The sequence below is a fragment of the Trachymyrmex cornetzi genome, unplaced genomic scaffold (assembly GCF_001594075.2).
Source record: "Trachymyrmex cornetzi isolate Tcor2-1 unplaced genomic scaffold, Tcor1.1 scaffold99, whole genome shotgun sequence".
In the NCBI taxonomy this organism is placed as follows: Eukaryota; Metazoa; Arthropoda; class Insecta; order Hymenoptera; family Formicidae; genus Trachymyrmex; species Trachymyrmex cornetzi.
Genome location: NW_017300343.1, coordinates 1671905 through 1690036, shown reverse-complemented (window position 1 = coordinate 1690036; position 18132 = coordinate 1671905). Strand labels below are relative to the sequence as shown.

General features: G+C 34.1%; 1 protein-coding gene across 5 annotated transcripts in view; it reads right to left on the bottom strand.

Annotated features, from left to right (window-relative positions):
• Positions 1-18132, bottom strand: part of dpr12 (defective proboscis extension response 12) — a 225864-nt gene that overhangs the window by 39266 nt on the left and 168466 nt on the right. For all 5 annotated transcript variants that reach the window (XM_018521754.1, XM_018521758.1, XM_018521756.1 and 2 more), the window contains one exon: positions 9062-9196. In XM_018521754.1, coding sequence (XP_018377256.1) covers positions 9062-9196 — 135 coding nt within the window. The remainder of the gene's footprint in view (positions 1-9061; positions 9197-18132) is intronic.

The window sequence follows — 18132 nt, the reverse complement described above, 5'->3', positions numbered from 1 at the left end:
GTAATAAAATATGACACTAAAAATTTACTTGATTATTTCCTGTCTTATATAAGATAGAATATACTATAGGAATTTTACGAGAGATTATCGTTTGCATCCAGTATAAAACATTGGTGCTATCAAAGTACTATGTATTGTAGCTGTCATGTTATTTGGTAATTGCATACATTGCTATATCATCATATATTTCCATCTTTCGTCGTTATTGTAAGTGAGCGCTTTATTTAAGCATTTCTCTTGAACGCCTACTTTTATGTATGTATCGGCCTTCCGCGCGCCGTATCGAACACGCGAATCTATGAAACGTCACCACACGAAGACTTCGATAGCTTCGCGTGATTTTTATTACCGTTTTATAGCTCAGCGGGAAAGAAATTCGTTTCGTAGACGATACTTCTTCGGCAGAAACTAGGCCGTGGAAGGATCGATATTTTTAACGAGAAAACCGGCGACGACGGGTTTCCGCGAAATGCAATGATTTCAGCTGCTTCTGGCTTCCGCACGGCTGCTAATGAGAATTTTGCCGAAAGTTTAATTGGCTCTATCATAATTTTGTACGGCGTGCTATCAAGTCGCGGTTTAATCAAGCCGTGCTTCATTACCGCAAGATTCATGCCTGTATTCGTCTTTCTGAATTTACTTCTCTCGCCTTTCGGATTCGTTATCTATAAGGTGACGACGACGTCGTATTGTCATCACCAATTATTTATAGTTTCATTTTTGTCGGAAACATTTGTCTCGTGCTGATTATAACCAGAGATAGTCACCTATAAAATTTTATCATATATAAAAAGATAAGAAAAGGCCTACACGAGCAAATAAGATGTATATTTAATAATAATACTTTTAATATTACAACGTGAAGAGATTGGGACGTTTCGGCTTACTTTATAGCCATCATAAAGAATAATCCTATCTCTTTATGTTCTAATATTAAAAGTTATTATTAAATATACATCTATTTGTTCGTTTATAGACCTTTTCTTTTTTTTTATTGTTTGACTATATACGAGTGTTTTGTTTCTTGTTTTTAATTACATATATGTAATTAAAACTTTTGTTCTATTATATTTTTCTACTATTCTACGAATGTATTGTTAAAATGCTCCATAAATGTTTTTTTTAGTGAAATAATAATCCATATATCGAGAAAGTTTATAATACTTAATATTCGGGCTTAATCGAAGCTTCGCTCTTAATCCGTTATTGTTTTACATCAATCTCGTAATTGTCAATACTTTTTGGGAAGGATTTATGTATACTTGTGATTTCTCTCTCATTTTTGTGATTTAGTTTTAATACAGTTAAGTAAGTGTAAACATCTCTCTCTCTCTCTCTCTCTCTCTCTCTCTCTCTCTCCATTTGTATGAACGTCGACAGAACATAATGCGCCATGAATCGCTACGAATCGATGCAATCGGCTTGCATCACTACAGTATCTGGCACTCGAGACGATTAAAAAATTCTACCTATTGGCTTATGGCGGGCATATTGATTTTTGTCCAATCGGCAAATGGAAGTATCGTGTAGGTGCTTATCTGTAAGCGGCTTTCGCACGATTTTAAAAACATAGCGTGGCGGTGGGCGAAAATAAGATAAACTGGTATCTTCATTATGCTTCTGCTGTATTCGAGAAGGTATTGTTCCTTCAGTTCCTTTATCGAAAAGTAATCGTGAGAATGGTTCGATTATCGTTTACGCGTTACATATACCGCGTATATGCTCTAACGGTTTTCCATTTACGAGAAACGGAAGTACGACATGCTCTTATTGATCGTGCCCAAGTGACTCGAATAATTTCGAGTCGACATAAAATATAGGTAGCAAAATATTATTTCACACTCAATAATATCATGATATTGTACTATGATACATATAATGTGTTCACTATATATTATGTGTTACTTTTAAGTAAATATTTTTAAATATATCTATACTAAAAAATAACAAAATAATTTTGACAATTTCTTAAATTTTATATTACAGAATATAAATATTATATAAAAGTACAAACTAAGCGCAAATTTATAAAAAAGTAAAAACTAATCCATTAAAAAAATATTAAATGTTAATGCATATTTAAAATATCGACTCATACCATATTTGATACTGTATTAAGGAAATCTGTACATTTAATTAATTGCGTAAAAACTTAATTATATATACTACGTAAATCATTTTATATAGCTGAAATCATTTAATAAAATTACATTAAATAAAATGCAAGTTTAAAAAATTAAATTAAAATATGGTAAAAGTTACTTTGTTATGATTTTAAAGAAACTACACGATTGAAAAATATTTTGTGTCTTGTTTTGTGCATTCTGCACTATATTTCAGAAAATTGTCGAATTAATAGCAATTTCTTAAAATATTTTTTCTAAAAAAGAATTTTAACATCCAGATGAAAATTAAAGAGGTGTTTGTAATCCTAGATAAAATTATTTCAGAAAAAGTGCACGGTATGTTGTTTGCAAACTTGTAATTATAGTTTTTAATTTTTCGACTTTCTGTTTAGAATGAAAAGATTATATAAGTTCAAAAATTTTTACATATACACAGTGATTAACATTCTCTTTCCTAGTTACATATTTTTCATTTCATTAAACATTATTTTGAAATAGCTACAACAGGAAATATGCAGAAATTAATGTATATACAACTGTTTTAAGATAAATCTCATATATTCTTTTGTAATATATAACACAAGTTTTAAAAATTTTAGTTTTAAATTAATGTTTATGTAGCAAAACTATTAACCCTTCAGCACCACTTTGTACCTTTTAAAGTACAGTCGATATCACGTTTTTTCAAAATTCTTATTCAGATTTCAATGTGTAAAAAATAAATAAAATACAGTTCAGTTTTTATTATAATTAAAACTTATTGTTAAAGGCTTTACAAGAATTTTTTTCAGATTTTGCAGTTCGGAACCATCAAAAATATATGCTGTTTTCCTCAACAGTTCAGAGTGTAAACTATAATCGAAAATTTCGGAGTGGTGTTGGAGAGTTAATGCTACAACAAAACTATAAAATAAAATAAAATACAATACAATACTACATATTTGCCGTATACATAAGTTTGAAAATTACACAACATTACGTATAATCTGAACATTAATGATACAAAAGTCTCATGCGCATGTCTCTCAATGAAGGATTACGTTGATAATCAAGAAACTTTGTTACAGCTTAATTGCGATTCGTTGAGAGAAGAGAAAATGATCATCCTGACTAGTACAACAATTATCACTACAATAACTATGATACTGAAGGATTGAACCGATGACTCAACTGAACTTGAAAACTACTTGTTTTAATTCCATTGACTTTCCAGTCAGAGAAATGCTATGAAGAAAACAAATATTTCTTTCTCGCGATATACAATGCATATTTGTCGCAATTATATTTTCTCGTAAAAATAAGGAAAAATCGTAGTATAACTTATTTTTAAAGTATCTTATATTTAATTCGCGAAAGTTTCCTTCAATTGTTGAATTACGTACATTATTAAATTTGTGTTTATTAATTATACGAAAGCAGTAGAATAATTAGAATATATCTGAATCGCAATAATGAAACAAAAAGAATGCGCATTTTATTGCTAAATTATAAAATTTGATGTTTTAACAAGTATATTGAGATATTATTAAACGAAGATGCATCAGCTTATGTTGTTTAAATGTTCTTGATAGACGAGTTCATTCGTGTTTAGACATAATTTAAATCATCGTGCGAAGTTAACAGGTTAAAATTGGTAAACTTTTCATTTTAGAATTTGTAATTTTATTTGTCTACGACTTTTTATTGTCGTTCATTTCCTTCTGAATTTTTATTTATAGATAAAATTTTTTATTTTCGTAGTGAAATAAAAAAAATCTGCTACAAGCACTTTTTGAATAAAACGTTCGGTTAAAAATGTATTAATACTTCGCAATAAAATTGATCACAGTATCATTCAACGATTCGATATTGAAATGAAGGAAATCTCATATCAGCTTGTAGAGCATTTATCTTTCCGTCAAATGAAAATAAACGACATTCAATGTTTTAGTACCAAGATAGCGATAGTAAATTTTTAAAAACTGAAATATCCTTGCGAGATGATAAGTAACGCGGGAACGTTAACTTTTACAAGATTTACATGTTATTCGCGTGAGTAAAAGAATACTCATTACGCATTAAAGAGGGTTCAGAGAGGGCGAGACACTTGTCTCCCATTCGCGGCAACTTTTATCTACGTTATACCCGAGTGGCCCAATGAAATCTTTCCCCTAATACGGGGATGAGGGAGAGCTTTATCTCTTGCTTTAAAGTTCAAAACTTTGTCTGTGGTGGCAATTCCAAAATTTCCTCTTTAAGCTCGGATGGAGCGAACGTAAGCGCGCCCGTATCGATCGATGTTCTCTCTCGTACATCTTCGTTCTCTCTCGCTTCCTATCTCCTATTCTGTCCCCCCCCCTCCCCCCCCCCTCTCTCTCTCTCTCTCTCTCTCTCTCTGGGATGCGGCAATTGTGTATAACGTAACCAATGACGCAAAGCTATAACATGCACGCGTGAAATTTAACGACGACGTGCGGCGAATATTAGTTTCTCGTGGGAGTCATTTTTTTTCTAATTTTTTTAGGTTGGTAATATGTCATTGTGATAACTTGTCTTGTGATATATAATATCAAAATAGTATAAGAAAATTCAACTCTATGGCCTCATAGTATCCTATATGACCTACTCATTTATTATGCAGTGAATTTAATAGATAACACTATAGTAAGTCGTATAGGCTGTTCGTCTGACTCAGTTCATTGCTTAATTTATTTCTTCTGTTATTGTTAGTAAAGCAAAATGTAGAACATCGTGGTCATGATATAACATTTCATAAGTAATTACTTTCTACCAAGAGTTGGTTATTAATTTTCGTAGTTCATTTTATTGTAGCTCCGTTTATATTGTTTTATACGTTACGCTGTTACAGTTTATATTTCCGTCTTACACTAACATTTTGTTTATAACTGAAGAGAGAAAATCCTTTGTAAGGTAGAATGAATATAGTCAACCTAGGCATACCGAGTGTACAGTGCACACATATCGATTGTAATGTTTTTTGGTGCTTTTGTTACTCCAGACAATGGATTCTAATTTATCTGCTGAACATCGTGAAAATAAGTAGATAAGTAAACAAGTAAATAAGTCAATTGTTTGGAAAACAGTTCCTTGTGTATTCTTACATGTCGAAAAACATGTCAATATGTTAATAAACTTATAAAAGTAATATTGGATTACTTTATTTTTCATTTTTCCAATATTTTTTTAACAAAAAAAGGGTAACATATATTTGGGTACATATGTATCTAATATGACCTAGAGGCTACTTTTTCTTCGAATTTTTACTGCATTTCTGTAAATATTTGAAAATGTCATATTTTTTTAACGTTCAGAAATTCTGTTTTGAATCCGATCATGAGCTTTCAATTCTGAAGTCAACAAAAATTGGAAAAAATTGCAGAATTTAGGTAAGTCATATAGGGCATAGTTACTTTATTATTTTTGTTTTCTCCTTTTTAATTTTTCTTTTCTCTCTCTCTCTCTCTCTCTCTCTCTTTGATAAATAAACCCTGTATTTTTTTAAGTGCGTTGATTTTTCGCCATACAAAAATTACTTCACCCCGCAGTTGCGTGATATTTCACTGTATATTTCACGGTAATCTTATTTCATTAAAATACGCCGAGATATTGCAGTTTGTAATTTGTATTCTTAAAAATGCAAACGACGTCCGCGAGATCAGTGGGATCCGAAATACGCGGAGAAAAAAATCCCAATTCGCAGAGAGAACGAGAGCGGGGAGAGTATAATTTCACTCTCTTTTTTTCTCATGCAGTTTCTATCGCGTCGGTGGATTCACTCGGATTTAACAATGAAATTGTTTACCGATCGTGACGCAATTAGTTCGGGCCCGATATTACTTTTATAATTCTAGATACATTGCGTCGATATATACATTGTATTAGCCAATGAAGCGTGAATTTATATTGGCGGTTAAAAACACGAATTGCGTTGTTATTATTAATCGATACATATCGGTGCAATTTGAATTTACATATCGCCATTTCCGAGCTTATTTAGCAAAAAATATTTGTGAAAAGTAGCAAGAGGGAGGGGTGTATCGCCTGCCACGATCCGCAACGTCACACACTTTTCTTCCGAATGCGGTTCACCGACCGTTCGGTCTCGGCGGAAAGGAGAGAGTTAACTGCTGCGGTCGCGTGACGAAGTAAGATTAGAGGCGCGGTTGCGTTTCGAAGTTAAGCCGACCCGGTTGCACTTGCCTGAGTTTAAACAGCCCGCATTTCGCTCGCCCTTATTTAGCGAGCGCTCCGACGTTCCGGTGCACTCTACCTTTTTATCCCCAAAGGTGTATTTTTGCTGACTCGCGTTTTGTAAATTCCGGCGGCTCTGGCGTTTCGACACGTTCGCGTGAAAAGTAAAGAGCGGTTGCATGCAAGCATATATCTACATATACATCCGTGTCACACGTGTCATACGCGCGGATATGCGTGCGATCAATTTTCAGGTATACCCCGTACCGTGACACTTTTAATTTATCAGTTTAATTAACGGTATTTATGGCTGGGCTTGACAATTACATACTATAAAATCGACGTTATGGCACTGCGCGTTTTCTTTGCGTACACGTCTTCTCGAAAATTGTACACCTGATAACGTAATTATGAATTATAATTTATGTACGTATGTAAAAGTCCATAATAATGACTCTCTGCAGTGGAAGTTGCAAATAAATTCTGATAATTAAATGTTCTTTAATATTTAACAGGATTTTATGCAGATTAATGGAATAGCAGAATAATTGTATTATTACATGAAGATATTATTTGAGGACAATCGAGAGTATCTTTTTTGACTGTATTGGGCTTTGTTTTTTCTTTAATTTTCTTATAACTTATTCTCTGCAGTGGAAGTCGCAAGAAAATTCTAATAATTAAATGTTCTCTAATATTTAATAGGATTTTATGCAAACTAATGTAATAGCAGAATAATTCTATTATTACATGAAGATGTTGTTTTAGAACACTCGAGAGTATCTTTTTTGACTATATTGGGCTAATTTGTTGTTTTCTTTAATTTCCTTATAACTTATTCTCGTACAATAATGGGTGAAGAAAAAGCATGGACGGAATGTTTAAATTTACATAAAAGTGGTGCAAAGTGCTGTAGAATTATATATACAACAGGAGTAAGAAACATAAACAAGACTTGTATTTCTGCGCCGCGCCATTTCGCTTTGTTTGCATCTCGAATTTTTCTAATGAATTCAGAATAACAATGCCTTACGAACTACAATCGCAGAATTAATGATGTTTATTTCGTCGGCTGTACCATAAGTAGAACACGAATTAAACGAAGAAATAACGTCAACCTGACTTCTAGACACTTCGAAAGGAAAAACTTTTGCATCAACACGTACACATACATACGTATTGAAATGGTATAAAAGAATAAAGTGACTCGGTGGCGCCCCGTTAAATTGAGAATAGTCGGCACGCAGCCGAAAGGTCGAGCGGAACACGAATTTAATCAATTTCCGGCCGCACCACAGTTACGCGGGCACGGGCACAGCGGTTTTAATTTATCAGTTTAATTAATGGGCATCTGGTATACAGAGTTGCCAATTAAAATAGAATCAACGTCATCGGATCCCGCGCGTTTTCTTCTTTCGTCGTCGTTGAACAGCGCCGCGAATATCGAGTAAGGGCGGAAGTACGGCGCCGTGTTTGCATATTGCGGAATCCGCAGACAAGCGGCAGAATCCGATAAAATGACTGAAATATCGCAGGCATATGTACATCGTATAATGCCGAGCTGTGCCTTGGACGGGAAATGCTACGATATTTGAAGGGAAAGTACGGCAGCGTGTATTCGCGCGCTTTCTGGAAACGTTAATAATCTATACAGGGATATAGGTCAAATGTTACGAATGAAACGACGAATGCGGGATTACAAGCACGATACGCGCGAATTACTCTTGTTAATGTCATACCGCCGAGCCACGTATTCGCGAGCGTATGAGAACGAGTCGGCGAAGCTGGTTACTATTAACGCATCTTGATGATAATTAATCCCGCGCGCATGCGAATGTCCCGAGGGATACGCCTTGCATATTGCAATTTTGTTTATGAAATGGAAAAATTACATTGCAACGCAATCCTCGCTTGGCGTATCACCGAGGCTTTGCTTTCACATTAAAAATTCATGTAACCAATTTAACGCTAATTAGACATAATGCAAGTTATTCCTACAATCGGAAAATATTGAAATTTAAAATTTGAAGATGATCTTTTTCAGACAGATTAGAGGCAATTTTTCATGAGATCTATATATTTTTTAGAAATATTACCTGTCCTGATATTTACTATAAGATTATTTAAGAAAATGATTGATTGAATTGTGATTCAAGAATTTGTAAAAATTCTATATAAAGGAAATATATTTACAACAAATATATTTTTTTATTAAAAAAAAAACACAATGGAAAAATGGAACATTTTGACCATTAATATAGATATTTAAAACAGCGTATTTTTCAGTATTACAAGAATGGTAAACAGCAAGTGACAGGGCAATGATGCTAATAAAGATGAAAATCAGATCAAATTAATCGTCTTTAATTTATTTCATAAAAACAATTTTATATTTGTAAAATAAAATTTCGCGATGTGTACGACACCGATCGACTCGTGTAAACATATTAAAAATGTAAACATATTAAAAATGTAAATTATTTAAAACGCCGGTATGATCAAACATGGTACAAAACGATCGATACTTGTTAATATCCGTGCAACGCGTGGTATACTGTGTAAACGCGCAAGCTTTCGCGGCGTAACTGTGTAGAGAGATGAAAAGGAGGTCGGTTTAAAAGGAAAACTGCGTGCATAGTCTCTGCGTTATCGCAAGAAATTTCTGTTATTTACATTTATTAGCGAGCTCGCTCGTATCTGCATAAAGTAAGCGTCTCGCAAATGCGGCATGTAGCGTGTCTTACCTTCTCTATTATGCACACGAGATTTATGATAGACCCTACGTCGACGTGATGCTCGTCGCTTCCTAATATAAACGCCTCTGGTATCACTATATTTAGATTGACAAAGTGTGACAGTATCCCTGCACTTCTCGAGACCTGTAAAATAAAAAATACAGCAACTGTGAATTATTTTGCACGAAAAATTAAATATAACGTTTCACATAATACGAAGAAAATTTTAATGTAAAAAGAATCAGATTATACAATTTTTTTTTATTCTAATTAAAAAACGGCAAAATTCAATGAGATTGTTCTATAAAATATTTGGAATAATTATAGAATCCAAAAGAAAATTTAAGAAAGAAACGCGATATTTGAATTCTTACAATTCATTTTATTTTAACTTCATAAACAATAATAGTATGCATACAGAAATATATACGCAGTCGGACCAAAGTAAATCATAAAGGTAAAATGAAAATATTTTTCTACTGAAATATCAGACAATCTCATAGTAGCTCTTACACAAACGCAAAAGACTAAAAATATTATTGTCTAAAAATATCAAATATCTTTGATACTTTTCAACAAATTATGAAATAGATTAATTAATGTTTATCAATTATGGCATCAAAAACTTCGTTAACAGCCATATTCGTATTTAAATCGGTGTAAAAACTCATTATTTGTTTTAATTTTTAAAAATAATAAATACTTTAGCTAACCGATTTGAAAATACTTTACATACTTTCGGTTAAAACCGAATATTATATGCTTCAAAGTATGCAAACGCACAATGCGAAAGCTGAGTGAGCATTAATTCAACGGGTTTCGAGTACATGAAAATCGGCTTATCGACAACTTTGTTCGAAAATGTTGTAACCCGAAATACCAGGTTTTTCAGTGCAGTCCTTTAAATATTCAACATAAAACGAAGTGCTTCCCTGGCAATGTTTCAATCTTTTTCACCAAAAAAATCTTGAAATAGATGAGTTTAGAATATACAGCATACATTAAATATGTATAATTTTATTTTAATAAAAGTTTAAAGTTTGCTCCACTCTGTTAATAATTAAAAAATTCTCAGTTTTATAATTTTTTTCATTATACTGATCTATAATGACATTTAATTGCATAAAACTATGTATGATAAAAATATATTATCTCAGTATTATAATCAATATGAGAAAAGAATCAAGAGAAAAAAGAATATTATATCAATCTTTCTAAGTCTTCTCAATCAAAAAAGGCAGGAAAGAATTATATTACGACATGAATGAAATTATTATTGTATACCGAAATTATATATACCAAAAATATGTCACGAAACGTGAATAAAATTATTGCGCCAATAAAATTATACTTAAATTATATGTACCGAAAGCTCTATTCTCAAATTTTATATTTCCCTTATACATTTTCGCTAAAACATCGCAAACGGAATATTATCGCTGCATTGTTTTCTTCATCTTTCAGTGATATTCGGAAAACAACAGTGTCCTTTTTTCGAGCGCATTTGTTCGCGAAAAATCCATCCCTCTATCCTTCCTGAGTACCGTGGGATGTCGCCGGATATACGTATGTCGGTTTAGTGCGCTGGGATGCTGCAGTTTGCAGCTGCAGCGAACTCCGCAAGTCTCCGGGAAAGTTTGCTGCAGGACAATGGTCTCCGTAGGTAGGTAGGTATACGTAGGTAGATAGATACGACGCGCTCATAAAAAAGCATTATGCGAGTTTGAGAAGTGTATCGTTCCGCTGCCAAGTTGGACGAGCGCCGGTCGCCTCTGACGCGCAGAACTTTCTTCTTTCTCTTCCCGATTTACTGTGAGCGGCGCGCCGAACTGCATCCTCGCAAACGCATCTCTGCGCATCGTGCGGCTGTATGGGCGTCGCGGTAAAAATGTCACCGTGAATAAATATACAGTCGGATGCCGGCTGATGGTATTTTTTTCTTTTTCTTTTTTTTTTAAACGTTATATGCGCGCGCCTTCTGGCCACGTATACATCGCAGTTATGAAACGTCATGAAACGCCTGGCTGCTCTCGCTGTTCTCCGCTGCTCTTCCTCTCTTCATTTTTTTCATTTTTAGAAAAATACGCGGCGAAGAGAGAGGGAGGGGGAGGGAGAGAGAGAGAGAGAGACAGAAAAAGAAAATCTTGACTCGTTGTACACGCGCACCCGCCATTGTCGTACGTGGGTGTATAATCGCATTAATAAAACAGTATATTCTATGGACGACGCGTTATAATAGTGGCGCAAAGTCTTGTGTGCTTTTGCATGACAAAGGATGAAATTGACAAGCACTGATGCTCCTGTTGTCACGGCAGCGGTGGATGGGTCACTCCGCGGTACAAAAGAACCGTGAATAGGAGACGAAAGCCCAGTTAATTAAATCCCCGTACGTTTAACTGTCTTGAAAAATCTGTTACCCGGTAAAACGGTGTATCTCTCGGCTATACACTTGGACGACAAACGATAGCGATAAATTGTCATTCCCTACGGCTAAGTATAACAGCATTTTTTAATCAAGTGATATTTCTATTATCGCGTTTTTTTAATTAATTTTTCTCGATTCCCTACTGCATTTTGATTAAAAATTTGTGCCATTTCTCGCCGTTTGAGAAATTCTTTTCGATCCTGCCAGTAAATTTAAGATTAATTCTATAAAAGAATATATATATATATATATATACACACAGTAAGAAACATTTTATAACTGTTACAAACGATTCACTCAAGTCTTTAGTAAAATTTTGTGTTAAATTTTTAATATATCCAAATGATAATTTAACATAATGTGATAACGTTATTTGAAAATTTTGTATTAAATTGATGTTTAATGTTTCTTAGTGTTAATATAACATAATTTATGAGTAAGTGAAAACAAATAACAAAAAAAGTAACGTTTCCTAACATAAATTCTAAGACAAAACCAAAAAAATGCTTTAATCGGGTTGGAAATTTGAAGGTATTTAAAATTTTTATTAGTACAACTACTTAATAATTGACGTATTGACAGTTTCGTAAACGAGGTCAGTTACAGGATGATCGAGGGTTTGCACCACATGAAGTACGGAGCGCGAATTTGCGGCTACCCAATGCGATACTACATTCGCGCAGTGATATACTCGTTCACTTTGCCGGCCAACTCCATAAATACGATGCAGCTGTGCGCATCTCGCACCGCTGCCTCTCGCGGCGTCAAATGAACGGTGGTGTGGTCAACATGTATGCAAAATCGCGCGAATTAAAAGTATGTGCGTTCTGATTAATCGGTCGGCACGCGACTCGCGTTTACCTACCCCTCTTGATTTCGATCGAGGAGAGTGCCACCGCACATTGCACCGCATCGACCGAGCCGCGAGTGACGTTTATTTTCATCGCGCTTGAATAACAGCAGATAAATTTGTGAAGGAAATATTACCGCGCGCGTGCGCGCTTTTCTCACGAAATTTTATCTTTTCGCGGCAGAGAGAACGTTGGGCTGAGCGTCGCTATAAACGTTGCGCCATGAATTTCGTTTGTGGCGGACGACGAGCCTTTTTGCCGGCTTTTCAAGATAAAATCGCGGACCATCTGGCGCGGATATGCGTTTACAATTACCGTCGCGTTGCGAATTGCCTATGTAAATGCCGTTCATCGTGCTCGCGTTTCGAACTGAACTGCGGGGGGGTTTTTTTTTTTCATTCACGATTAATACACGAGCCGCGTCGGACTAGCGGAATAACCCTCCGGCGAGGATTATCGACCTCATGTATCGCTCGTTTTCCTCTCTTTTTTGTCCTCTTCCCTTCCCCTCCCTTCACTGCTACCGAAAACACGTGGATACTCTTATCTGCCGAGTGGCGGGGATAAAAAATGACGTCTGTCATGAATCGGACGGTTTGAAAATCTCCCAATTGTGCGAAGAAGAGCCGAGCGTCCCAGATTTTCAGTGGTAAGGCTCGGGCATATATCAGCCGAGGCCTCGTTTCCCTTGCGAAACGTTTTACGGAAATGATTTTTGCATCGACCATTTGACCTCAGCACAAATATATCAGAGAGATTCCTTATGGGCACAGGGCTCGACGTGTTCGTGACAGATGTGATTATCACCATTGACTTTTCCAGAGTTAATGCGTTTGCCAACCGTTTCCACCTAACATTCACGCAAGACTTGCAAAAAATTTAATCTGCGGCGGACAAATGGTCTATTTATTTAACATGCTTTTATATAATAATTCTTCTTCATCAGACTGTTTCATTTAATTCACGTGTATTAAGACTTGTTATAGCTACGGTATTTTCAGTTTTGCAATTTATTGTAAAGCATGTATATAGAATATTTAAAAGGAATAAATTGATGTGTATTTGTCATTTTATAAAAAACGCGCGATAAAAATAACATGCAGAGAGATAGATAAATAGATGGAGAGAGAAGGGGGGGAGGGAGGGGAGAAAGAGAGATTTACTGTATTTACAATATTTTTAATTCCCATTTAGATTAAACATATTTCTTAGATAAATAGAATATTTGAAATATGTTGAAGTAAAAATGTAACGTGCTAAATTATAATCAACACTGCAGAAGTAAAAATATATGTAAAATTAAAAAATATGTTTATCAAAAATATGAAATTTAAGAATTTATTATAATATAACATCTCGCAGATATAAGGATATACATCCGTTAATAAATATTTCTCTTTCTATGTTATTTTTTGTTGTCCATGTTTTATTTTATAAAATGACATGCATAAAATTATTTTTAAATATATTAGATATGTGTTTTACAAAATATATTGCAAAATTAAACATACAAATTTTGCTCATTTATTCGTTGCTTTTTGATATCAATTCGATCTTCTTTTTCATGTGCATTACTTATAGTCACGTAATAATGAAAAATATCTTTCGTTACAAAAAACTGTTTTTCATGCAATCATTTTACAGTTGCTTCGGACTAGTGGTTTCGTAATCATGAAAATTCACAGGTATGACTTTTTCATTTGTCCCCGATCGTGCGTTGATTAAAAATTTCTATGTCTGCAGCACTATTACTTCACGTACTCGCTCGCGTGCTTGAAAATAGTAGCGAGCCCCGGAAGTTTTTCATTGCAATATTCTTATTTAATGCGCCGCATAAAACATTGTACCGCGCTGACACATAACGGACACGCGCAAATTAGATTAATGAAATTCGGTTTAATCAGTCGGATTATTACCTTTACAGTACATTAGCTATTTTGTTTGCAATTCCTGAATGTGAGAATACCAATAAATATAATTCTATATTTATTAACGACTATCCTCATATATTCAATCGGAGCCACATGTGTTTCAAATTCTTTGTTTTCTTTTTAATCCGATTAAGTGTGGTATGATAGTTACGTAAATTATGTACTGAAAATTGGAATGTTTCTGGGGCAGCAAATCACGTTTAACGCATTTATCCGTTCTCTTGAATTACCGCAATTTTTATTTTTTATTTCTAAATGCAACGAAGGTATTGTTCGTCAATTTTTCTACAAAAAAAGAGATCATTTCTCTCTCATATAAAGAAAAAACATATTTTTCTATTACCTTCGAAGTGAACTACCGATGAATAGTGTTTCTGTTCTCGTAGTTATAAAGCTACGGAAATAATAATTTGTGGAAACTGAGATCTTGTTGCTCATAATCTTTGCCTTTATGGTTTCACCGGACGTGGTGTACTAGTTTATATTTTCACAATAAAACCTGTTCTATCTTACGCGGCGCTCTCTTTCCTGTTCATTTTTGTACATTTAACGCATGGGTTAACGTCACGGGCAAGTACTTCCTGCAGAGAATGCCTTTCTGTTGCAAAATAAAAGGTAGAGAACACAATTCAACAATCTTTCTGGTAAAGTAAAAGAGGAAGTAATCGAAACTCATGACCATTTGTCCTTCCTGTCTTTGACTGTCGATTACAATATTCTTTCTCGGTACTAACAATTCGCATACAATTCGTGTCTTTTTATTTCTTAGTTAATTTTGTTTTAAAAATGTTCGTATAAAAGAACAGTAACGATATCAACGTAACAAGTATAATTTCCTCGACGGTTACTGATTTTTCTTCACGATATGACTTCTTTTTACAATCATAAAATTGACGTTCATACGTCAGTTTCTTTTAGAAAGTGACGTAAAATATTCAATGCATAAATGCAATACAACGTCTTCATACGTCGACTTTCGCGAGATGCTTGATCGCAAAGAACAGTCCCGTGGAAAAAGCGCGGGTTCGTTCAGAATCGACGACGTCATCGTCGCCGTCTGTTGTCGTAATTCAAGTTCTTTTCCTCGCCAGCTTGTCAAACACACGGGCCGAAAGTGTCACCTGCTCGCTGCGGGGCACGATATATACGCGTTTCGAACTGAAGTGCTATTTGCACGAGCCGCTTTAACTCGTGCTTATCGTAAACAAGCGCGCGTCAATCTCGCTCAAGGGTCTACGCATCTTAACTTTTCGGAATTTCTCCAGTAAACTGTAATCGTATTTGCGATTTACCTATATTTTTCGTGCAAACGTAATTTTAACAATTTAGTAAAGCCATTAACGTTAATATCAACTTATTAATATTAACTTGTTGAAAATTATTACAATTTATTAATTAATCCTCCGCAGCTCTGTGACAGTAAATTTATTGAATCCATTCAACTATATTCTTTATATTACAGCTGCAAATATGAATTATTGTTATATTAAAATAACTCAGTATTCATATATTTATACAGCTTTTTTTTTTAGTTAAGTTGATATAAGTTAAATGGTTCTCATTGACCCAACGTCAGTAACTGTTACAGATTTTGACGTCAGCTTCGGAGGATTAAATATAAGAATATCGATAAAAATATTTAACAATAAGTATAATAAATTCAGAATTTATACATATTATGACATTTATTTTTAAAAATATGTGTCAATCTTGAATAGCAAAATGTGACCGATACGTAGATAAGTTACGGCATATGCGTCTCTCTTACCATAATGCCGGATCATCCTCTTATGTATGTTTTATGCCGCACCACTAAGCACCTGTCTCGATCGTGCTTACGTTGGAGCTTTCCGCAGAGCGCGAGAGGCTATAACTCGCGTCGCGGCGTGCCGTGGCACGTTCGTGACCGATGATATACGTAATGACATTCGACGACATGTCAAACGGTGCGTGGACGATAGCTTCGTGGACGTAAAGCCGTTTCGGGGAGTCGAGCTAGCGTGAATAGCGAAACAGTCGACACGCAGGGTAATTTGTATGGGGCTCATGCAAGAGGTTTTGGATGGTGACACAGGGATAAACTTCCGCGTGCCATCGCTTCTAATTCCGATACGGATGCTAAATCGACCTTTCTGTAAATTCGATGAGCTCATAAATGTCAACGTGACGACGATTGGGCGGGAAAAAGTAGAAAAAAGCAACAAAAGCTGCATTAGCGGAAGGATCAATGCTTGCATTAGCATTTTTTTTACATTTTTACAATGCTTTATAGGTATCGTTTCTTTTTATGCCCTTATAATATTGATATATTAATATGAACGACCATTTGCATGAAATGAATTTGCCTGAAATTGTTCGAAAGCAATTACAATTATTAACGTTGAAAATGTAGCTAGTAATTTTATAAAAAGCGTTTTTTTTAGTCCTCATTTATAGTTATACTATAGTTTCGAAAATGTATCACCGAGTCATACAACGAATGGAATTGTTGACCTCTTTGTAATATTTATTTTTAGAAACTATATATAAGTACATTCTTTTGTAATACATGCTAGTAAAAATGTCGAATTTTTTTTACAATATACCGTTTAATTAATTTTATTCTGTTTACTCGTTAAAATAACAGCCATCTAGTTTCACCAACTTTCAAATTGTTATCCTACTTTCTAAAATCTCTAGAGTGGAATCTAATTCTAAAGAGTGACAATTGAATCAGTGTTGAAAAAGAGTGGCTCAATTGTCAATTTCTAAGAGTGGGATTTCATTCTTTAGAGTTAGATTCCACTCAAAAGATTTTAGAGAATATATATACCTAAATATCTAACACTTTATTTTCTATCTAAATATACTAATTCGAATTAACATATTATAGACATTTTATGCAGAAATTAACGCTTGTGTGGCCGGCTATTTTTCATATAGATCAGTTCAATGAAAATAAAATGTTATTTATAATGTACAAAAGTAAAAAACAAAATAAACTATAAGAAATGAAAATTAAACATAATCATAAATCTTATAATAAAAACTTTACTAATTTTAAACTCTAATAACTTTACTACGACTTAAATTGCATGCCCTTATAAATACGAATGATTTCGTCACCATTCTGGTAATAAAAGACAAGCTAATATCTCTCCAATAATAATGTTTCAAGTTTTAATAAACAAAAAAGACACATATAAATTTTTTTATCTACTTATCTAATGCTTTCAAAGGAAAGGAATTATTACGAAATCACGAATAAATGCAGAATTGTGTTATTTTATCCACGTCGTGTAAATGTTTGCTATATACATATGTATATGTGAAATAAAGATTATTAAAGTAAACAAAAGCTTCTTTAATATATATAAACACATTTTCAATGAAAGTGTGTTTATATTACAAAATGTTTTGTTTAGTACAAAAATAAACTAGGCTCTAACGAAGAGAGTCATGGTAGAGTGAGGTTAATGTGTTGTCGGCTACTAAGCTGACATAATTTTTTCTGGCCGCTTTGCTGATACATATATATATGTATATATATATATATGTATACATAGATATACATAGATATATGTACATACAATATAGATATATATAAAAGTTAGGTCGATGTCGATCGATGTTATCGCAAGTTCTTCCAGAGTGAAGAGCTCAACGGATATATCTAAGCTATTAATTACAGAAACGTCAGGACCAGGAGGGTCAAGTTGTCTCGAGATAGGTCAGACGCGAAAGATTCGCGCAAATGCCGTGCACACAGCGACCGGTTTAATCTTTTTATCTTTAAACCGTGCGGCTTCCGTGCTATTTATAATCCATAGGTACTCCTGGGAATTGGTCTGGGCACCTGTTTCGAGGTGTGACACGTGAAGTCCTAAGAAAAAG